The sequence below is a fragment of the Puntigrus tetrazona genome, unplaced genomic scaffold (assembly GCF_018831695.1).
Source record: "Puntigrus tetrazona isolate hp1 unplaced genomic scaffold, ASM1883169v1 S000000148, whole genome shotgun sequence".
Lineage (NCBI taxonomy): Eukaryota > Metazoa > Chordata > Actinopteri > Cypriniformes > Cyprinidae > Puntigrus > Puntigrus tetrazona.
Window position 1 is genome coordinate 2,200,648 of NW_025047824.1, and position 24,353 is coordinate 2,225,000.

At 36.5% G+C, this 24,353-nt stretch overlaps 1 protein-coding gene across 3 annotated transcripts in view; it reads left to right on the top strand.

Moving 5' to 3' along the window:
* Positions 1 to 1,585: 1,585 nt before the first annotated feature.
* kcng1 (potassium voltage-gated channel, subfamily G, member 1) overlaps positions 1,586 to 24,353 on the top strand; it is a 24,015-nt gene continuing 1,247 nt past the window's right edge. Inside the window, exons 1-3 of one of the 3 annotated variants that reach the window (XM_043230142.1) lie at positions 1,586 to 1,767; positions 2,948 to 3,397; positions 20,745 to 21,576. In XM_043230142.1, coding sequence (XP_043086077.1) covers positions 20,806 to 21,576 — 771 coding nt within the window. In that variant the 5' untranslated portion in view covers positions 1,586 to 1,767; positions 2,948 to 3,397; positions 20,745 to 20,805. Of the gene's footprint in view, positions 1,768 to 2,712; positions 3,398 to 20,741; positions 21,577 to 24,353 lie in introns of those variants that run through there. The other 2 variants (XM_043230140.1, XM_043230141.1) reach the window with 2 other exon arrangements.

Here is a 24,353-nt window from a genome sequence, read left to right on the forward strand (position 1 = left end):
AAAAACTTGCTGATGCAATGAAGGTTGATGTGCAGGTGCTTAAATGAATGAAAATTATTATAATTATAATGATTTCCAGATGAATTTAAGTCTTTTCCTGACGTAGGGATCAAATGACTGGTGAAAGTTGCTTGGAGCCCATAGTCCATTATTATATCTCTATATTTGCCCAAACATTTTTGAGAGGGAATTTTATAAATAAGTTATTTCAATATATATTTTTGTTTTGTTTTGTATTACCTAAAACTTGTTTTAAGACAATGTTTAAAACAAACATATCATGTACGATGCACAGTTATACAGTACATTTTGTAATGTATTTTGGCATTTGAGTCTTAAAATTAAAGCGCTTAATTTTATGTATTTTTGGCAGCTTTTTAATACATTATTTCTATTGCATTTGTAATTATTTGTGATATATATATATATATATATATATATTATACAAATTTATTTTGCATTTACTCATGACAAATGTGTTGTCTATAAAACGAAAAGTATATTTTGTAATATATTTTGCCACTTATATATATATATATATATATATATATATATATATATATATATATATATATGTGTGTAAAACACATTATTGTGTATAAAATTAGAAGTTGGGCATATATTTTGTCATTTGAAGTTTAAAAAAGTTTTTAAACATTTAATTTTCTTATATTTATTAACATTTTATAACATATTTATACTGTGTATATTATATATATATTGCATTTATTTATGAACATTGAAATCTATCTTTTACTATATATATATATATCTGAACACTGAAACAGAGTAAGTGATTTTTGTCAGAGTTGCAGAAGTTTTCCGTTCAATCTCTTTGTTAAAGAATGACATCATTACAGTAAAGCTCATGTGACGTATTAGTAGCTCAGCGGCATTCATCTCAATGATGGCTTGCAATGACTTGACCTGTCACCTCTTTTATTGCCTTTGTCTCAGCAATTTTCCGTTCCTTCACTCACCGACGGCTCGAGGCAGCCCAACAAGCCTCTGATTATTTACAACATGGATAATTCATCTGACGGTATCGACTTAGTTCTCTTCGGCGCAATAACACGAAAGCATCGTTTTCTCATTTCCCTCTTCAGGATATATCGTTGTTATTTACGAGCGGCGAAACTTTGCGGCGCACCACGTGCAATTAACATTTTCCTGTGCGGTCAAACTTAAAACGACCAGCCCTAAAAAAACAACGTTACGTTTCCGAGGACAAAAAAATCAAAAGTGTGCCGTAAAAGCGAGCTCCACTTAGGCAGTTTGAACTGTCACCGAAAGCCTTATTACCCATGATCTGAGAGTAATTGGTGGCTGCTGATTTTCAAAGCCACGCAATACTGTTCGGCGCAGGTGGATCAATGGCGAACGAAGGCCGCGAATGCAGCCGGCGCTTCAGAGATAATGCCCCGTCGCGGCCAATCACCGCATGCCAAGCACAGCCAAGATTGCTCATCGCCAACATTGGTACCGAACTCTTTCCCCTCTCGGTCTTCTAATCCGATTTGTCAGACGTTCTGTTTGCAGATGACAAGCGCTTAATAACATTTATCATCCGCTGACAGCTGGCTCGTGACTCGTCGTAACTGAAACGGCTTCTGAAGGAAACCTTTATTTCTGCTTGTACGTATTAATGCGCCGAGCGTTAATTCTCCTGGAGCCCGCGGGGTGGGAAACGTGGTTGTTTCGTTTCTTTTTGTTGCCTTTTTCAATGAGACGTACATTGGCGGCGTGGAATTATGCCATTCATTTTAGGTATGAAATGCGAAGCATTTCTTAATTGAACTCGACTGCATTCATTGATTGGTTAAAAGTGGATTTATGACAGGTATCTGTTTTTTTAAAGAAGTCTTTTTTTTGTAACGTGCGTAGATGAATCTTTTACTGTAAGGAAAGTTATTCCAAACTTGTATTATTGTAAACCTTTTTTTACTATGGAAGTCAATGGTGAACAAAACAGCCTGGTTGCAAACTTTTTTCGAAATATCTTCCTTTGTGTTCATCAGAATAAAGAAACTCGTACAGGTTTGGAAATACTCGAGGGAAGAATTTTCATTTTTGTTGAGTTTTTTTTTTTTTTTTTTTAAAAACAAAAATGAGATTATGGTAGGGCTAAATGAAGTATTTAAAAGCAGACACTTTATAAAAGCACTTTTTTATTAACTTATATATTCCAATTTGAGCTGGACAGCGTTGTAATAATTTTTACAGCTGTTTTAGTCTTTTATTTTATAATTTTATAATTTATTACACCCGGAGTACAATGGCGCCAGGTTATTGACACCATGAGCTTTTATTTTCTGTTTTTTAGTGTTAATTATATAATAGTATTTTTTCAGATTTTGTATGAACTTTTTTTTTTAGGTGTTCAGTTATTTTAGTGTTAGTTATTTAAAATTCACATTATCAGTTATTTTAATTGTATTCGTGTGTGTTTAAATTTGACTATTTTCTGATGCACTTATCATTTTAATCAGCTTTTAGGTATTTTAGTTTTGCTTAATTTATTTCAATTTTATTTTTAGTCATTTAAAACCCTTCAACACAAGGCATAGTTAATTTTTTTTGGTTTAATCGTACCATTTATTATTGATATTTTATTGAGATTTTTTTTTTTCATCATTTTAATTAACAATTGCATTGCTGCCTGTGACAACTGTATTCAAACAATGGCTATTTTAACATTTGCTACCATCGTAAGCGTTTTGCTTTAACCCCTGTTGATTCGTCAGTTGATTGACTTCAAGAAAAAGTGTGACGAGTGGAAATGAATTTGCATCAACATAATGCCACAAATGCTGTCTCAACCTATACCGACCCTTGAGTATGTTCTTAAGAAAGCAAACGTGGTTTCCATTGGATAAAACGAAAAAAATCCAAACAACACACCTATAATGGTTTAAGAAACTAACTTCCGCTTTCTGTCCTCCCGTAGCCTGCCGCGCTATCCCCCTACGCCGCTAAGTACTCACGCACGTCTCCAGAAACACACGCAGATGTTGAGCCCGCACCTAAACGTTAAAGGCACAATGAAAACCTCGCTCGGCGCTGAAGGGGATGCATACGCGGCCGGCGGCTCAGAGACGCCAGGCTATTCCTGCTGGAGAAGAAGGATTCCTTCCTTCGCCGGTTGGTTGGTTGCTATGGATATCTCTCAAAAGCTCTTAGAATAATGGCACATCCCACCTCTGATGTCAGAGCCGTTGATGTGTGTGTAAAGAGGGAAGGAGCCCGAGCCTGTTGCTCATATCGTCAAACGTGCCGCCAGCGCTCCAGAAGCTCCACAGCCTGTTGAGGGATCGGATGGAGTTGCGACGCCGAGCGGCACGCTCAGTTTCTCCCGCTACCTAAAAGCGGAAGAATCTCAACCCGCGGATGAACTTTGGTGAGTGTTTGCAACCGATGTTTGCTTTTTTTCGCGCCGTGCGCTGTTCGCTTTTGTTTCTGTGGTGGGAGTTTAAAGGAGAAGAATGGAGGTGTTTAACCGAAGCGAGGCTTGAAAGTGATGTTTTGTTTGCGTGCGCTGCGCTATAACACCAAATCAGATCAGGCTGCTTCCCTAGAGCCTGTGGACTATAATTTCAATAAATTCATATCGCTTTCAGTTCCATCTCGGTGCGTATTTCTGTCTTTCCCCTTCGGCGTATTTCCGTTCGTAGAGCTTACATGGGTTGTGAGAGCGTTAGGGGTTATTAAAGAGTTTTATTACAATCATTATGCGTGATATGTTAGTCGAATATAGAAGCATTTGCTCAGAAAAGCAGGTAAAATGCGTCAATATTTAATCAAGTCGCTTCAAAACCATATCTTCACTGGAGCACGAAGATTATGTTTTAACAATATCGAAATTCGATGGCCGCAATGCTGTTTGGCGCCCATTGTTCTTCAAAATATCTTCGATTTGCAGAAAAAGGGACAGTTGATGTTATTGTGGCAAACGAGTTAAGCGTTGAATAGAGTAGATTAAAGTTGCTCTGACTGTGCGTATTCGCCAGCCGCAGAGATCCATTCATTGAATTCGCTCCGGTTCTTGGTTTTCCGTGTGCTCGGAGGTCTTAAACGCTGGTCTGCGTAAACAAGAAAACCCACCGCCACGTGAAGGCATCCACAATTCAGCTTTTTTTAAACGTGGAGTTCACCCACAAGTCAATATCGATTCATCATTCACGCACCCTTCTGTCCATCCGACTAACATTCGTCTGCTGAATACAGAAGAAGATGTTTCAAATAATGTGCAGGGGTTTTGTAAGTCAAAGAAACACACTTTTTTTTTTTTTTCGAACATGCTCGTTTTCCAATTATGCTAAAAGTGCTATCGCCAGACTGAATGGATTCAACTTTTTAAGTCTGGGGGAGTTGGAGGATGAAACTATTTTTTATGTTTCTTTAAATGAAAGCCAATGGCGTTCAATGCCCTTTTTTTTGTTTTTTCTGTGGTTTCCAATGTATTAACCTTGAAATTCACCACCAAGAATGCCTAAATGAACCTGAGAGTACTATGTATATTTATTGTTATTGTACAATTAATATTTAATTTAACGTTAAAACCGTCCTTGATGATATATACTGTATTCAACTCTTAAAATATATTCAGATGCATTTTGAAGTTTAGCTTTTAGATAAACGGTATCATATCATTGTGCACCTTTTTTTTTATATCGGCAGTGCAACAATTTGTTCGCCTTGCGAAAACATAACTGATGCTGAAGTATTTGCAGCAGTTTGTATCTGATTACTGTGCCTCGTGTTCATTCCTGTGCTTGTTTTGTCAATTTCAGTAGCAAATGCCACTTTAATGCGCATTTATAGACGCACGCCTGTCCAGCGTTCGATGAGCATACAGCGTGACAGTCCGTCTCCAAATAGGATGCCATTACAAACGACGGCAGTCAGGATGAGTCAGTTTGGTTTAATTTAACAGCACCATTTATCCAGCATTCTCAAATGCATCTCTAATGTTCAAAACCCGCGCGTCTGAACAAGTGCGACTGCTAATACCGAGACTACGTGATGTGTTTAACAGCAAAAATGTTAAGTCTTTTCTATTTTATATTTCTACCTTCATTTTTCTGTTACATATAAAAACTTGTTTTGATAGTTCGGTACATTGTCTTCTGGCTTCGGCAGATACTTTCAGGATCCGTTTGGGTTTTTATTTAAATATTTTATATGAAATGTCACGAGGTGAAAACATGTGACAGGCCAAAATTCTCTCAAGCTCACTTTTTTTTATTTAAAATACAGTAAAAACTGTAATATTCTTGTTATTATTATTAATATTATTACGGTTGTCTATTTTAAATGTATTGTAAAATGTAATTTATTCCTGTTTTGCAAAACTTTACTGTGATACTACTCTCACACGATCCTTCAAAAATCATTCTGATATTCTATCCTGTTTGGGCTTTTGATCATTTTAATAATTTTCGTATGAAATGACATGAATACATGCACACTGGGCCAGATGTTTTGGACCACCGAGGGGTTATTCTAATTAAAATCACAAGTTGTGTTTGTTAACGTTAGCTAATGCACCGTTAGCATGGACAAACAGTAAATGATTGTATTTTTACGAACTTTAACAAAGATGAATACATTCTGTAATAAATGTACTGTTCATTGTTTATGTTAGTTAATACATTAACTAATCTTGAATAACACCTTATTGTTAAGTGTAACCATAAACTTAAAATAAAATCTATACAAAATGTTAGTTTTTTTTTTTGTTTCTTATTCTCATTCTAACATTTCTCATTTAAATTTTATGTACTAATATAATTGAAAGTAAAAAAACTAACAATGAAATATAATAAATAATAATAATAGCAAAAACATGCAAACAACAACAAAAAACCACAACAAAATTATTATTAAATTATATATATATATATATATATATATATATATATATATATATATATATTTTTTTTTTTTTTTTTTTTTATACATTTTATTTAGGCTAGTTTCCAAAGCAACATTTCTTATTTTCATGTAGTTTAAATTTGTGCACTAAAATAAATAAAAGTAAAACCGAAATATAAATGAACTAAATAGACATAAAAATAATAAAACGTACTGAAACTTTATCTGAAATTAAAATTGAAACAAAACAAATTCTAAAATGTGTATAAAAACCACAATAGTATCGCCACCACGCTAAAATGGACACTGGACCAAGCTGAAAATGTGGGTTATTTTTAAAACAAGAAAAGGATCTGACATAAACAGAGTCAAATAATTTTTTGCAAAGATCGGGCGTTCTTGCTTCCACTCAAACCGTGCAGGAGAACAGCATGTTCGTGTATGAAGTTGTTTTTGGTGTTGTATCAGATCAGTAAGAATGCAGCGTTTTCGCTAGCGGCCTCAGACTTCTGGACTGTAGTTCTGTTAGCACGAATCAACACATTCGGGTTTAGAAATCTCACCGTGGGTGGCTTGGGAAGAGTTGGTCACTTCTTTGAATGTGAAAGAGTTTCTTGGTGGCATCTACGGCCGTGAGTAGGTATGAATGGTCATCATTTTCCCAAGGTGGGAACGTGTCCTCTCTGTGAATCATCTTCATCATCACGGCACGGCGCTATCGGACGGGTAGCTCGAGGTTAGGAATGACTCACATTTGCATATTATGAATTTCAAATCAGAAAACCACTGACATAAAAATGAGTCTATCCATTTTAACCAGGACAGTGATTCACGGCGTCAAACTTCCTCTATCCAGTTATTCTCACGGCGAGAAATGGGCTCCGAGCTTGTTGAGAAGAGATTAGATCTCTACCAACAAATGGTTTGCATAAACCTGTAGGAGTTCGGATTGATTTATAGGTTTGTCGACTTCAACAAACAGCTGCTTTTCGTGACGTAACTGTATTTGCGTTTATGCATTTAGCGTATGCTTTTTTTAGCGTTCATGCATTGGCTGGGAATCGAACCCATGACCTGTTGCTATAGCACCGTGTTTCCGTTGCAGGAAAGAGATTATGTTTCTGTGCTGTTTGGTTAGTAATTTAGCAAATTGCATACTATATCTCTGTGCTTTAAAGTGTAAAAAAGACAACAATTTAACGCGGTTTCTTAGGATTAAACTAGATTTTTATAAAATAATTAGAGTTTAGTATCAATAATATTTTTTTTATATGCTTATGTGATGTATATATATATATATATATATATATATATATATATATATATATATATATATATATATATATATATATAAAACCAAGGCTGCATTTTATTGAATTGCTCAGTAAAAGCAGTGAATTTTTTTATTTTACTACAATTTAAAACACAAATTTTCTCTTTTAATATATTTTAAAATGCAATTAATTTATGTGATCAAAGCTAATTACTCTAGGTTTCAGTGTCACATGATCCTTCAGAAATCTGTCTAATATGCTGATTTGTTTAATAAATATTTAATTTTATTATTATTATCAGTGTTAAAATTTGTGGAAACTATATATATATATATATATATATATATATATATTTTTTTTTTTTTTTTTTTTTTTTTTTTTTTTGATAAATATAAGGTTCACAAGAAAAGCATTTATTTAAAATAGAAATATTTTGTAACTATAAATGTTTTTACTGTCACTTTTTTATTACATCAATTTCATGTGTCCTTGCAGAATAACAGTTACATATAGAATAAACAGTCCATTAACAGAAAAAAAATAATCCTGCCCCAGTCTTTTGAATGGCAACCTAATTAAAACCATACAGTATATAAAAGTCGCGAAATGTCATTCACGACCCATTTGACCATTTTATTAATGAGACGTTTCACTAAAAGATAATATTCAATGAGAAAACAAATCCTGGATGTGACTTTCTTTTGAACTATTTGTTAATAAGGAGTCTTCTAAAAGGGGGTTAAAAATAAAGATCGCTGTTGTCAACCGTAAAGCTTTCATTAATGGTTGATTAAAAGCTTACAATAATATTAATGTATTAATTTAGAAAATTGACTCACTTGTGACTTGAAACCCATAGTCTGTAGTTCCCGAGGTACAGCAGGGATCAGTTTAAAGACCGTTTTATTTCCCCTTGCTGCGATTTCTGGTTCAAAGGACACGTCCCTGAGAGCTTGAGTCATTCAGAATGACAAAAGGCTTCATCAGCTTGGTGTGTGTTGTAAAAGGGCCGCTTTTAATGAGCAGGGTTAATGTCTTTTCATACGTTTACCTGCAGCGTAATTGCGCGCTGTGGTCAGGATATAGCAATTATAAATAGGCCATTTCCTGTTTTCGTGAAGCTTATGATTAGGGGTCTTCTGATGTACCATTACAGCGACCGTGTTTAATTAGGGAATGATGGTGAGTCGGCAGATTTGCTAACTGCACTGTTTTCGAAGCGAGAAGTGCTCTAGCTGCCTTGCTTTTGGCGCGTGCAGAGTTTTACTTACTGCTTTTATCGATAAATGAGTGTAGTACGTTTGCCGAAAATGTACTCCCCCTCCGACCATCTGAGACGTAGCTGGGTTTGCTTCTTCATCAGATTTGCAAAAATGTAGCTTTACATCACTTGCTCACCGGCGGATGCTCTGCAGCGAATGGGTGCCGTCAGAATGAGAGTCCACACGGCCGTTAAAAACGTCACAATAATCCACACCACATCAAGCCATCACCTCTAGACAAAATATGACTTTATAATCGATAATAACACACTGTCCAGTGTAAAAAAACCTCATACATAGTTATCTTCAACTGCATATTTCTCTCCTGATTCAGGCCAGATGTCTTTTTTACTGGATAACAAGTAACAGTAGAGGACTCCTATTTTAGCTCAAAATATTTTATTTCAGAACTTATTTCTTGCAAACATGCAGATCTTCACGTCTCAAGATATGAATCGATGAATTGGATCGGTGTGGATTGTTTTATCAGCTGCTTGGACTCTCATTCTGACGGCACCCATTCGCCGCAGTGGCGCGCAAGCGATGTAACGCTACATTTCTCCAAATCTGATGAATCGGAAACGAACCCATTTACGCCTTGGATGACCTTTCAGCATATTTTCATTTTTGGGTGAACTCGATTTTTAATGGTAGCTGTTTTTGTGCGGAATAGAGCTGCATGAATGTAAAAAATCCGTCGGTTTTGGGAGTAAATAACCACGGAATTATTTCTGAAGTTTTTTTTTGTAACGCAGCTGAGAGTTGTCTAGCCAGGAGTTGCTTTATTTCCCGTGGACAGGCCCTGAACCGAAGCCCGCTCTGCGGGACAGGACTTTATCATTGACAGCATCTGAAGGATTAAGTGAAGTGACCTCCAATTCATCACCTTCAGCTCTCGTCTCCAAAGCTCTCGTTTGAAGTCTGATAAGAGCCTGTGCGTTTCAATCTGTCTCATCAGATGAAGTGCTTTCCGTGACGCTGACACCATCCAATAACGCTGGATGTTGCTTTCCTTGTTTTCAAAAGGCATTTTCCGCTCTACAGTGGTTCTTGGTCTTGTTCTCCAGCTGTGGTCCGGCTAATGGAAGCTCTGGCTCTGCGGCAGCGACATTGTTCAGACTGACACCCGTGTTTCCGTTACGGGCCGCCGGGTTTCTGTTCCTGGAAGCGCTTGGGCATAATGGAGATTACTCACTGAGGTCGGCCATGTTTGTGGCACAGGAGATGGATAATAACTGCCTGAAAATGTGTGGTAACGCACACAACTGCTGGATGAATCCTTATGTAATCGTTACGTAATTTATGTTGAAGTTTGTGCGATCCAGTTGAATATGAAACAATTAGAATAATGGAGAGGACCAGAGAAAGAAACGGGAAGCGAGGATCTCGTAAGTTTCGATTGCGAATCAGCATACTGTCCATCACGTTTTTGTTCGCTAGGATTTCAAGGAGGATCAAGTTACGTCTGTGATTCAGATGAATGTCTTCAAGTGTTATCATTAAAAATGCTAATGTGAAATGAGAAAAAATAATAGTAATATTTAAGAAAGCCTATGGCCTATTGTAGGTTTATGTCAATTTTTAATTACCTACAAAATAGTTACATTTTTAATTTTGAACTTAATTACCTCATTTTCTTTATATACTATGAGTTTGTTTGTGTGTGTATGTGTTTTCATAGCATTTTATTTTAGAATATTAATCATATAATGATACAAAAAAATACTATAAAATTATTTTAAAAATTATTTAATAATTAAACAAACTTTTTTTTTTAATGACCAGTAAGGTGTTTTTTCTGTGTTTTGTTCCTTTTTCACGGCATTTAAATACATTTTTAAATATTTTTTTTGTCAATATATAATTATTTATTATTACACCGTGCATTTTTTGCATTTTTGCACATCAGTCGATTCTCATTACGTTCTCATTAAATGTATTGTATCTCAATGTATATTCAGCGCATCAAAAAATCCACCATATATAGACACTTTTTATTAAAAGGAGCTATTGAAAGAAATTGTTCAAATATTAAAAATTACAGTCATGTATATGTTTTTTCTTGCATTTCGTTTTTTTCGCTTTCTTATCTTTTGATTTCGCATCACATTAATGGAACTCGGCGCCGAGCGATTTAACGTTCCAGCAGGTTTGGTGAGATTCACCCGGTAGTGCGGTGATCATCTGCGACGGGGAGGTTTGCGCCGTGACCAATGCATCGATAAACACTGGACTCAGTGGAGAAATGGAGATCTGGGTGACCCCGCTGCTGGGATGTAAACGCAAACACGAACTCTGAGATTCTGGCACGTCAGGCCGGCGCGCATCAGCCTTTTCTCTGCCGGCGATGTGCTGAAACCCGCCAGGAATAGAAGCAGCGCTGTGGCAAAGGTTAAGTACAGCGAGAAGATGGAGAGGCTCCCCGAACCGCTGCGAAGCCCGGAGACTGTTTCATGTCTCATGGACACAAGAGAGGACAGAGAAAGCAATTATAGCCCGAAGATGTTTCTTGTTTCAATATATTCAGCGATTTATTAAATCCGCCCACTAATATCTAAAAAAAATCTCTCTCTCTCTCTCTTCCGATTGGCGTTTGAGTTGTTGTAAGCAGATGTCTTACGATATGAGCGTAGCTGCAGGCGCTGTTGGACCTGAACATCCCGATGTTTAAACATGTGTTGTGTGTACAAGAGATGCACTCGCCGCGTCTCTGCCGATCTGTTGCGGGGAATGTTCTCTGCTGCGAGCTACAAGTGTCAGAGATACAGATGAGGAGAGAAGCCGCATTATTCGGCGTTGCTTTGCTAGCGGAGATGCAGTCGGTGTGGTTTTGGTGCCGCGTGTCTTCGGTAAAGGAAGATCATGCACGCTCGTTTAAGAATAACTCACAAACTCATAGATCGAGTCTTTTAATGAAATAAAGCGTTGTGTTTAAAGGTTGTGCAGGCAAAATTTGACTTGATTTGAAGAATGTATTGATCATAATCGGTAGCCTGTCATGCATCGTAAATGCAGCCTGTATTATGAGACATTAAGACTTGTTTTCTTTATGCATCTTTAATGCAAGTGTATTTTGTCTGCTGCGCTGTCAGACTTCTTTTTTTAGTGTAAACGAGCCGGAGAAAAAAAAAGTGCAAACATCTGCCGGTGCAGCCAAACACAGGGCATTTATATTCAAGACACAATTTATGAAAACAAGCCTTAATGTATTATGTAGTGTTGGTTATCGAGTGAAACTTTTCTATGCTTTTAGGTGTTTGAACAAGTAAACAACACATAAATATTAATTAAAAGATGGCTTTTGGCCGTGCACATAGCTATTTAGTACTATAAAGCATCTTTTAAGCAAAACTCTTAGGAAATACTAATTAAAAATATATGTATATATAGTGTATATATATATATATATATATATATATATATATATATATATATATATATATATATATATATATATATATATATATATATATATACACATATATATATATATATATATATATATATATATATATACATATATACACATATATGTATATATATATATATATATATATATATATATATATATATATATATATATATATATATATATGCACACATATGCACACTGTTTTATATATATATATAGCTCATGTTTACCGTAATGTTTTAAACCGATAACAGGAGGGTTGTAAGGTCGAATCCTCCAGCACTGCGTCTCTTTGAATCAACGTGTCTGTTAGTGATGGGAAAAATGACCAGATCCATCCGCTGGCGTTTCTTCGACAAATCCACTCATAGGCACGATGGGAAAGCCAAACGAGCACAGATGCGTCAATCTGAGGGGAAGAGGGAGCAGAAGTCCTAGAGATGCAGACCGGACCACATAGACCATGGGTGGGCGGCACCAGAAGAGAGCATGAGATGCGTGGGACGGGGTGGGGCGCGTTTGCCAAGTGCTCTCACCAGGCAGCAGTGGAGGATGGTGTATCATCACCCAAAACATGAGTCTCCCGGCTTAATCATGAGCACTGCGGATTTAAAGCGCACATAAATAGGTAGCATAATGATGGAATGAACCGGCCCTCTCACTGCAATTCTTACATATCTTACGAAGTGGCTAATTCGTGCAATCTTACTCACACAAATTAATTGTTTTTGCTGAACCGGACAGATTTTTTACGACCAAATCGTTTGAGCGGTCGTGACGTAACGTCGGATGAATGTCATGGAAATCATGCACAACATTAACATCAGGATACTTCAGCCAATTGATGAACTTTGTATGAAATTGTAAACTGAATTAATGCATTTATCCTAAATGTCTTGCGATTTTATTTTATTTTATTTATTTTTTTAAGGTATCTGGTTTCAAATATTTTAAATAAAAAAATGATGATGAACGTAAGTCAGCTAAATTTGTTTATTTCATTGTAGCTAAAATAAATAGATTTCAAGCCCTTACTTTTAAAAATTATATTTTTCTGATTTCCCCCTTCTCCAGGTTAATGAAAAAATACGAAGTGTATGTAAAATATGCTTTCTGTTGCATTTATTATTTGACCAAAAATACAAGAAAGGAAAATATAAAAATCACTAATATAACATATTAAAAATATTAATTTATCATTAATTTATTCATTTTTTTTAAAAGATAGATTTTTGCAATCATTTTAGTTACATTTAAAAGTAAATTCGTTTATTTAAATGTTGCTAAAATAAATTGCTTGCATCTACTTTATTTTTATCCAGTAATAAAAGACAAAACTGTGTCATGTAAGACTTTTATGCTCACCAAGGCTGCATTTGATACAAAATACAGTGAAAAATAATATTCTGAAATATAATTACAACTTAAATAGGTTTCTCAACGAACATACTATAAATGTTGAAGACAGAGCTCTAAAAACAACTAGACAACTGAGACATCAATGCCTAAATAAAAAGCACATTAAAATCAATGCAGAGCTCACCATCAAAGTGATCGCGTATATACAGTATATCATCATGAATTTTTAATATATCGCCCATCCGTACTATTCTCTGGATGATGTGGTTTGATGTGTCGAACAGCGCAGCGGAGACGTTTTATTGTGTAAAGATGTACCAGAAGAAAAGCTTTGGCTTCTATTACGTCTGACATGCAAATGAGTATCAGCCATAAATAATTCGATAAGCCTCATACGAATCAGCCAGGAGATATTTCCCACGTTATCCATCACTTTGACGCGATACAACGGCGATACTGTAGTTATTGTTCTGCTCTTGTGCTTTCACACACATGCACACAAACTCAAATACTCTAAAAAGGCCTGTACTTGATGCCAAACAATGCATTCATTTAGAGAACAAGCAAACATTTGTATATTTGGCCTAAACGGTTCACAGCTCTCTGTAAGTAAGCAACGCTGGGATTTCACATTTTGTTTTATGATATCAATTGCAGCCGTGGGGTTTTTTTTGATGTATCAGAAGCAGCACGAAGGCTTTGGCCATTAAATTTTGCACGACCGCACCGAGTGTATTAAACACACTGGCAATTTTCCTATTGAGTAATTTTCTCTGGCTGTCACAGTATGATTATTCTTGCCTTTCAACAGTCAGCAAATCCAGCGATGTAAATAAGCGACGCTCCGCATACTAAATATCACATTACCAGAGCGCTCTCTTATTCTGCTCAAGCAGCTCAGTCATCAGACAGAAAAGTGGGGAACTAGATTTGTTCAGATGACACTTGTGTGTATTGGATTCGACGTAAAATGCTGTTTTATGCTACTGCAAAGGCCGTTTTTTTCTCAATGGGTATGTTTAGACAGCTTAGAGGTGGCATGAATGCATTTACGCCGTAATTGCATAAATGATACATGCGTTACCCCGAAATAAAAAAAAGTCATCATTTACTTACCCTCAACCGTATATGACTTTCTTTGTGCTGTGGAACATTAAACGAGACGATTGAAGAAATGTCTCGTTAATCAAAGATCACAAACATTCTTCAAAAGATCTGCGAAATAAAGAAAGGTTTGAAAAGACGGTAACGGTTGAGATATGTTGGGTAATCATTGGGTGTGAACTATCTATTTAGTGTTATTTATTTGATCGATTGATTGCTCCAAATTTTAAAAAAGCTGCCAGTAGGTGGCTGCAAATTTATTTAAATGAGAATATTACAGTCGTTTATTAAGTCATGCATTCATTTGATTCGTTCAAATGGCTGAATCGTTCAGGAAGGAAGTAAAATGCTTCCTTTTGAGTCACTGGTTCACGCGATTCGTTCAAAAACCACGAATATCACATTTGCACTCGAAAGTACACTCGTTGCACAGATGCCATTTCTTAGCTATATCATATGATATAAATACGAGACAGAAACTCGTATGGCGCATTTTTGTCTCAATATCCAAAATTTTAGGGGCATAAAACTTTATTCTGTTGGTTGCATTGCTACAGTTTTCAGCTGCATAAAGTTTGTCGCCGATCAAATATTTGACGCAAACGATGCATCGGTTTTCTATAGCTAACCATTAAAACGAGCGCATTTTGAAAACATAAAAAGAAAAGTACCGGTTTGCAAAGATGCGAGGATGAGTAATGACAAAATGTTGGTTTTGGGAAGAAGTGTTCTTTGAGAGCAGAGGGTTCAGATCCCCAGCGCTCAGTTCTCTACATGATGGAGGTTAGTGCTGTTTGGTTGGAAAGTGTGCTCAGCGTGTTACTGCCAGAATCACAGTCCTGTGACTCAGAGGCAATCTGGAGAAAAAGCCCTGGAGCAAAGCTGTGATCTCGCTGCGTCAGAGAGAAATATACGCTTGAATCTCGCTGTTACCAACGCTGCGGTTCAAAGGTTCGCTCTGCCGCTCGACTGTTCTCGCACACTCTTTCATTCGGTCCTTAAAAGGAATAGTTCACCAAAAAGAAAACTGTGTCATTGTTTGCTCATCCTCCTGTTCTTCCAAACCCACTGACTTTCTTTCTTTCTTTAGTGGGTTTGGAAGAACATTGTGCATTGTGAAAAAAAAAATATTTGAACAATACGTCCAAGCGACAGAAGCACCATGAGCATACGATAAAACAAGACCTTCTAGCAACACGCTGTATTTGCCCGGGTTATCTTTACCCCTAAATCACACATGCACATTTCCAACTGTAGCGCATTAAGAAGCATTGCACTAGATTGAATGGCATAGAGCATATGGACTATTTCTGGGGTGTTTTTAAGGCAATTTTAAATATTTAAATGTCTATGGGAGCCATGCGCCGTTTAGAGTTGAATTGAAAAGAATTTGAATTGACAGGATGTTCATATATATATATATATATATATATATATATATATATATATATATATATATATATATATATGAACATTTAAATATTTAAAAATTATTAAAAAATATAAAAAAATTCTTTTTTTTTTTTTTTTTTTTTTGATTTTTGTTTTTATATTATTTTAAATAAAAAAATGAACTGAATTAAGGTGGCAAGAGGATTCAGAATTCCAATTTGAATGCACAGGAGAATAAAAATGTAAAAAAAAAAAAAAAACAAAAAAACAAAATCAATACTGAAAATCAATGAATTTCACATAACACATTTTTTTAACTATAAAGCATAGTGGGGTTTAGCATAACAAAGCCTTATTTAAAAAAAAATTATAATTTAATTATTAAACAATTCAAACGCAAATTAACCTAAATAATTTCTTTAGGACAATTTTAGTGAGATTAAATTTCAATGAAAGTAAATAAATAATAATTTATTATTTAAATAGGAGATAATTCTTCACTACTTATTATTTATTGTTGTTTTAATTTTTGGATTTTGTATTTTTTTTTCAACATTGAAATGGTTACACCTAACAAGAAACTAACTTCGTATCTGTATAAAACTCTATATTCACGCACCTCTGATGAGATGCTAACTGCATTTCGTCAGCTCTGTACAAATGACAGTAAAGTTGAATCCAATCTAATCTGTTTTTGCACATAAAGTGCAGATAACATCTTTCTATCAGATCTAGCTCTGATTCACTGTAAACACCACCAGTTGCCATTTTCCACTGATGTCCCCTCCTGTACCTGACCCCTTCTTCCCGTCCACTGCGAGGATGTTTAGACCCACTTATTCTCACGTCACTCCTTCTTTGACACTCAACCCCTCTTTAAGATAAAGGCCAGCATGAGCGGAAGATAAAGTCAGCGGACGCTCCTCGGCGTCCCAGTGGTTGGCGCATGCTTAATTTGACAGCTCGGAAACAAAAGGCCAAGCGTAATCATTATCTCGCGGGGACCGACAGTGCAGGTGCTTAATAAGCATGCAGTGACGCACACGCTTCCTGATTTTAGCAACCCGAAGGCTCCCATCTCGGCCTCTGATTGGTGCCTGAACACACAGGGCCGCAGACACTAATTTGTGACTTGTGAACCCATTACAGCTTAATCATGGTAATTGATTTAATTAGTTTGGACACCGGCCATGGAGGGTGGAAAGCATCTGGGAGCAACGTTGTGCACCGTTCGGAAATCAAATGGCTTTAAAATTCCAGCTGAATTCTTGAATTTGAATTGACAGAGATCAAATTTTAAATAGACCCATATCTAACAAAATTAATGCACCTCTATTCATACTGTATTTATTTATATAATAAGTACAACTTTTTTCAGTAATTTTATTTTTTTAGTCATTCTTCTCATTCTCATTTTCTTAGTTATTAATGAAACTGTTTCCGTGGTACGTTTATGGCAAGGTTGTGTGCAATTTAGAATTAAAGTAAAATATTTAATAATTAATTAATTGTATTTTTATAAATTAAGTGAACCTAAAATTTTATATTAAATAATTAAATATCTAATTTTCATAGAATGCCAATGCTAATTTAACTACAAAAGTAAACTAAGAAAAAAAATGATTTTGTTCTCACCCTCAGATTGCAAATATTCTTTTATTCAAATTAAATTTTTATTGAATTTTTTTTTCCAGTAAAAAAAAATAAAAAGACTAGTTTTGCGGTCCAGCGTCACATATTGTATATATTTTTATGTTATTGATAATTGTCACTTTATATATTATATAGTTAATGAACTCAAATTGTGATTTTTGTTAGTTAACCATAAAAATGTATTACTTTAATTAAAAGAAACACAAGCACGTGCACACACACAGACATATATATATATATATATATATATATATATATATATATATATATATGTATGTGTGTGTGTTTGTGTGCACATATAAAAATATTTTGTAAGCTAGCTGTTGCAAAGGCAGCATTTCCTAACATAATTAACTAAAATAACTATAACTAAAATTGATATTGATATTAAAAATAACATAGCAAATAAACTGATAAAAAATATTAATAAATATGATAGTAGCACCTCAGTGATACTAAAACAGCACTGATAAAGTGCAGAAACATTTAATTTACTACAGTGCATTATTGTGTTGATTGTCTTTTAAAATTAACGATAAATTCCTCTTCCTCTTAAATTCAGCTTCTTGTGAGAAGTTGCAGATTCAGTTAAATTTCCCAAAGTGAACAGAAGCTCATCTTCACCGGTGAGACGCTGAGCCGAAGCACTGCGGCGTTGCGAGAAAGGTGTCCAAGGTTCAAAACACTCCACTTGTTGTGTAGGTGAACGTTTGAGACGAGTTTGAAAAAGAGGTGTCGGAAGCACTCGAGTTATTCATTTTCACACTCTTACTTGGACGGGAAGGCTTCCTGTCGCGGGCTATCGCAGGGTAGGTAGCTGCGTGCCAAGATGTTCTGTTCACTTGTTTCGCGAGGGTTCATTCATTGGCAGGTCCCACGCAACGAGTCAGAACATACAGCATCTTATCCCAATGTCCCAGATGCTCCCAAAAACAGCAGATGAGAGTGATGCAGACGGGGCCCGTGGGGTGAAAAACAAGCGACGCCGATTATTGGTCAAAAGTTTGGAGGTTGCAGCCGTCAACCAATCAAATGAGGAGAACCGACTGACCTCAATCGCAGAGTCTCCCCCAAAACATTATTGATCGGCAGAACCCGGGAGGTTTGTGTCCATTAGAAAGTGCTTTGCAGTGCATTACAGAGTTATGCCATCACTCTCACTGTAATAGCATTGGCTTCAACGCTGCTTCTTCCGGATTGGTTTTTCGTTTTAGCGGTGGTGTTAATTCATCTGTTTGTTTGTTTGTTTGTTTTTTTGTGCTAAAATGGTTTTGCGATGTATAATGCGGCAAAATCGCGCCTGCAAAAGTACGGCGACAGAATATAATGTGCGTTTACGTGATTACAAAACGCTTGCTAACCTCTTCTGTGTAAAGTGACTGCATATGCGAACTGCTGTAGCAATGGCAAACTAATTTAGGGCTGAGAAAATACACAAATTGTACAAGAGGAATGATTATATGTGCTATTAAAACATTTTTAGCTTTTCTTAAAATTTTGCACTTTGCATTGTAAGTGCCTCGCCAAAACCTACTTTATACATAGATTAATATATAGATTTGCGTTTAGTTTGTATGTGATGCATATATTTAATTTATATATTAAATGAGCTTTTATTATATGCAATTTCTTTAATAATTCACTTCCACTGTACAGTAAATAACATTCATATTTACAGATAGATTGAAACATATATGTAATTAACACAGTGATGTATTCAATTACTTTATACAATGTATGTAGCATTCCTTATTTATTTGTTGTACTGTAGTTTTTGTCCTGTTTCTTGTAATTCATTTCTTATTATTATTATTTATTCGCTGACTATTTACTATTTAATTTAAGCTATTATTGTTTTTTTTTTTATATTGACACTGATGACAAGAATTATGTAATTTATATGCATCAAGAAGATTGATGTCAGACCTTATTTTTAAAAAAAAAAATAAAATTATATTATATGATATATATATTGTAGGTCAGTGGTTCTTAAAGTGTGGTACGAGCGCCACTAGTGGTATGCAGAGGAATTACTAAATATAAAAAAAAATTAAAACACAATGCATTTTCATTTATTTTTAAATTTAGTGAAGTTTTTTTTACATTTAAGTGCACATTCAGTGCAGTGCAGCTTCAGACTTTGATTCTGTCCAATCAGAGGATATCAAAAAATGTTACTTGTCACACATCTCCTAGCAACAAGGCGCACGTTTCTGCACGATTTTGTTGGGATTGGAACAACCTTGAAGTCCTGTAGTGTGTGACATAGACGCATATACGTAGATGCCTCATTAGCGGCTGTTCTATGGGTCGCTACACAGCACGCAAGCCGTCCGCCATATTGAAGAGATCTTGAAAGATGTCACAATCCAGCAACGAACGGCTCGACTGCTCTGTTCGAACCTACCGCATGGTGAATGACGTCAAGTTCACCTTTCCAAGATGGCGGTCGCATGTACGCGTCTGGAGCGGTCCGATACTGGAGGGCAAAACATCTGTAGAATTGCAGCAAAAGCCTGTCGAATTTCCATCCGTTGCACCGACGCAAATATTTAGATCGCAGTAAAACAAAGACAGGTGAATAAAATGTACGTTTTGGCCATTTTCAGTCTATATTAAGCTCCCACGGCAACATTTTAATCATTAAACAGCGCAACAAAACGTTGTAGGAACACTTAAAGTGCTGTAATATATTTAAAACAGTAATATTAAAATTATTTTAAAATTCAGTAATCTGTGTAGTAACGATGCATAGTTTACATATTAAAGCAGAGGAGGCCGGAAGACACAGCTGCGTTTAAAACTGAACTGGAAGTTAGTCAGAGGAGAACTGGCCCCAACGGAGTCTGGTTTCTCCCAAGGTTTTTTTTTCTCCATTCTGTTTGGATGGGGTTTTGGTTCCTTGCCGCTGTCGCCTCTGGCTTGTTTGGTTGAGGACACTTAACTTCTAGTGATTATCGTCGAATTGATTACAGAGACCGTCTCTGCATTTAACAAGAAATTGTTCACTCTCGTCGTTATACATCCCTGTCATTGTATTCTTCTGCTTTAAACTGTACAGTGCTTTGATGCAACCTGTTAAAAGCGCTATATAACTAAAAATGATCGATTTGATTGATACGAACGCAATGGTTGTCTATGGGAAACAACTTAATGTGAAACTTTGCACGTTGCGTTTATATTCTGGCTGCATCCGTACAAAATATTCATCATCAATAAAGTGTTTACTGAATTTTCCCTTTAAATGTCTGCTTTTTATCAGTGGGGCGTCTATATACGTCTATGGTGGTTGTGTGGCGTATGATGCATAGTTTTTCCTTGTAAATATTTCCAGTGTATGCTCCTGGTGTTTTTAAAATCTGTTCAGATTTGAGAAGCCGCGTAGCGTAACCCAGCCTCTGTCTCCTTCAGCAGAGAGGAAGCCCTGGACTACAGGCATGTGACAGCCGCTGAGGTGGAGGTGGCCGGGTGAAAGATGACTTTACTGGCAGGCGATGGTTCGGATTACGACTACAGTGCTTTGAGTTGCACCTCGGACACCTCTCTGAACGCGCCGCCCATCCAAGAGCGAGAGGCCCTCAAGGGCGTTTATTACAAACGGGCGCAACGACTGCCTCCGCCCGACCCCGGCGTCCCCGATGCGCTCCACCCGGACGACGGCCAGCGGCTGCACGTCATCATTAACGTGGGCGGCCTGCGCTACCAGCTCCCCTGGACCACTCTGGAGGACTTCCCGCTCTCGCGCCTGGGCCAGCTGCGTCTGTGCAGCAGCTTCGACGAGATCATGCGGGTGTGCGACGACTACGACGTGGTCCACAACGAGTTCTTCTTCGACCGCAGCCCCTGCGCCTTCCGGACCATCCTCACCTTCCTCCGGGCCGGGAAGCTGCGCTCTCTGCGAGAGATGTGCGCCCTGTCCTTCCAGGAGGAGCTGCTCTACTGGGGCGTCCCGGAGGAGAGCCTGGAGTGGTGCTGCCGGAGACGCCTCCTGCAGCGCGTGGAGGAGTGCGACGAGCTAGAGCGGGTGGCGGAGGAGGACGAGGACGACGACGAGGACAGCGGGAGCGGACTGGCCGGGGAGTCTCGTCTCGGACGCTGGATGGGAAAACTCAGAGACATGGTGGAGAAGCCTCACTCCGGCCTGCCCGGGAAGATCTTCGCCTGCCTGTCGGTGCTGTTCGTCACCATAACAGCCATCAACCTGTCCATAAGCACCATGCCTGCCATGAGAGAGGAGGAGGAGACTGTAAGTGTCAGTTTATTTGTTTTATTTTAAAAGGGATTTAATGATTAATGTAAATGTGCCAGATTTAGCCATTCGTACTGCTGTTCAGTTTGGGGATTTTTTAAAAGGAGACGAAACTTCAATTAGGCCAGGGTGCATTCATTTATCATTTCTGTTTCAATTAAATGCTGTTTTTACAAACTTTCTATTCATTAGTGATCCTGAAATGTGCACGCTTTCCGTAAAAACACTAACTGCGTTTGACACTGATAATAATAAGCATGTTTCTTGAGCCTCTGATCAACATGTTAGACCGATTTCTGAAGGACCATGCGACACTGGAGACTGGAGTAATGATGCTGAAAAGTTAGCGTTGCAAAAAAAAGTTCTTTCCAAAAAACAGTAAAAGTTCAAGTAAAATAAGTAAAAAAAACTTGCATTCCACAACAGTTTGAATCAAAAATTTAATTAGCATATATATATATATATATATATATATATATATATATATATATATATATATATATATATATATATATATATATATATATATATATATATATATATATATATATATATATATATATATGTATGCATGTTTAAACATTTTTCTTAAATATATTCATGCATGTATTTGTATACCTTTTATTTGTTTAGTATGTTATTTGGCTTATAACCGAAAAACTTGTTGCAAGTTAGTTTTGGCATTACAAGATTATAATGGACAGCATAAAAATATTTTTTGAGAACAGTGATACTTAATTATTATTTTTCTATTCATTTTAATCAATTAAATTGAAATGTAAAAAAACATTATGGAATTCATCATGCACAATTAAATGTCTAATAAAGACAATATTAATCATTTAAAAAAATAAGTAATTCTGGATATATATGCCAATAACAGATACTCTTATTCTGTTACTGTTATCGAAACCGTTTCGCATAAAACAATATATATATATATATATATATATATATATATATATATATATATATATGAGTACTACATATAGTGTCCATACATCGGCATACATACAGTGTACTTGTGTGCATCATCACAATCAAAAGTAACAATTTTATTGCCTTGCATTTATCTGATAGATGCTACTATAAGGCATGAATATTTTTATAAAGATATTATAAGCATTTTACATTATGAATCTCTCTAAAGCGGCGTTGAAGCAAAGAGCAGTATTGCGAAAAGCGCTCTACAAATACATTTGACTGGAACTTAAAATACTTGAAGATCTTGCCTCCTGCAGACTGTAGCTTGAACTCGAACACACGTGAAGCAGCTAATCAAGGACTTAAAGATCACCTGAAAATTACAGCCAGGTGTCTCACAGCTCATCTCTGCAGGTAGGAAGATCTCGAGGAGCCGGATCGAGCACGCTTTACCGAAAATTCATCAAGCCGGTTCTGCTCAACCGCGGAGAATCTGCTTTGCTGCAGGAGAGGTCATCTTTTTCCAGAAATAATTTGCGGCAATTAGGCTGACTCTCACGTTAGACCAGCTCCTTCTCTAATCGAATTAAGACACCCATTGTCTCTGCTCACATCAGTCACTGGAATAATTAAAATGGCCGCCCCTGGTACACAGAAAAACAGAGCATAGTAAATTCAATTAAGCGTTAAACCAACATAGCACCAGCCGGACAGAGGCTCCTTCCATTTTTTATGAATTATGTCCTTCGTGTTTGTCACAGGCTGTTTATGGTAATCAATCGTGAGGAAAAAAAGAAAACGTTCCTCACAGTAATGTAACTAAATCTATTAGTATTTACTTCACGGTGACATTTAGCCCGGTTCTGGCGGTCTGCATGCCCGGCAGAGGGTTTATTTGAAAGGACCCGGGATGCAAAGATGCTGGTAAGTAGTTCTAACACGTTAGCGTTTCAGATTTAGCACCGAAGCATGGCGTGCAAACGATATTCATACAGTGGGGTTTCATTTTCAATGCACTCAGTCAGTGGCGGCTTTTTCACAGTTGAGCCGAATTAATTTTCTGCATCGCAATCAACACTTTTTTTCTTGCTTTGCTGTCGTTAGTCTTAAAGGTGCAGACCTAGGATTTAACGAGTATGAAAAAGACACAGGAAGAAGCGAGGTGAGATGGAGTAAAATAATAAAATGCCGCAAAACTCTGAAAACTAGTTGAGGAAGGATGCGTTTTCGTGAGTCCCTGGCTTCCTCTAGTGGAGTACTAGCGGTATTACAACTGAGAACAAGACCCTGAGGACCTTTTAAAGGAGAGATGCTTGAAAAAAATCACATTCTGGTATAATTTACTCTTCCTATGAATGTATTTTAAAATGTTATAAACTCCGTTGAGCAAAGATTCAGTGTCACGTGATCCTTCATAATATGCTGATTTACAGCTCGATAATAATTTCTTATTATTAACGGTATTAACAGCTGCGTTGCTTAATATTTTATGGAAGCCTTTTTCAGTTACTTTCAGGATTCTTTGATGAATACAAAGTCTTTACTGTCGCTTTTGATCAATCTAATGTATTCTTGCCGAGCAAAAGCATCGAGGTTTTTGAATGGTGGTACGCACAAAGGTGACCCCTGACCCCAAAACCAGTCGTGAGGGTCAGTTTTTCAAAACTGAGGTTTGTACGTCACCTGAATAAACAAGCTTTCCGTCGATGTACGGCCTGAGCTAATCAGCCTAGATACAACTATTTAAATCTGGAGTCTAATGGAGCAAAAACACCTAAATACTGATTAAATCAGATGACGTTTTTAGCAATGCAAGTTACTTATGAAAACTGAAGTTATAATAATTTTAT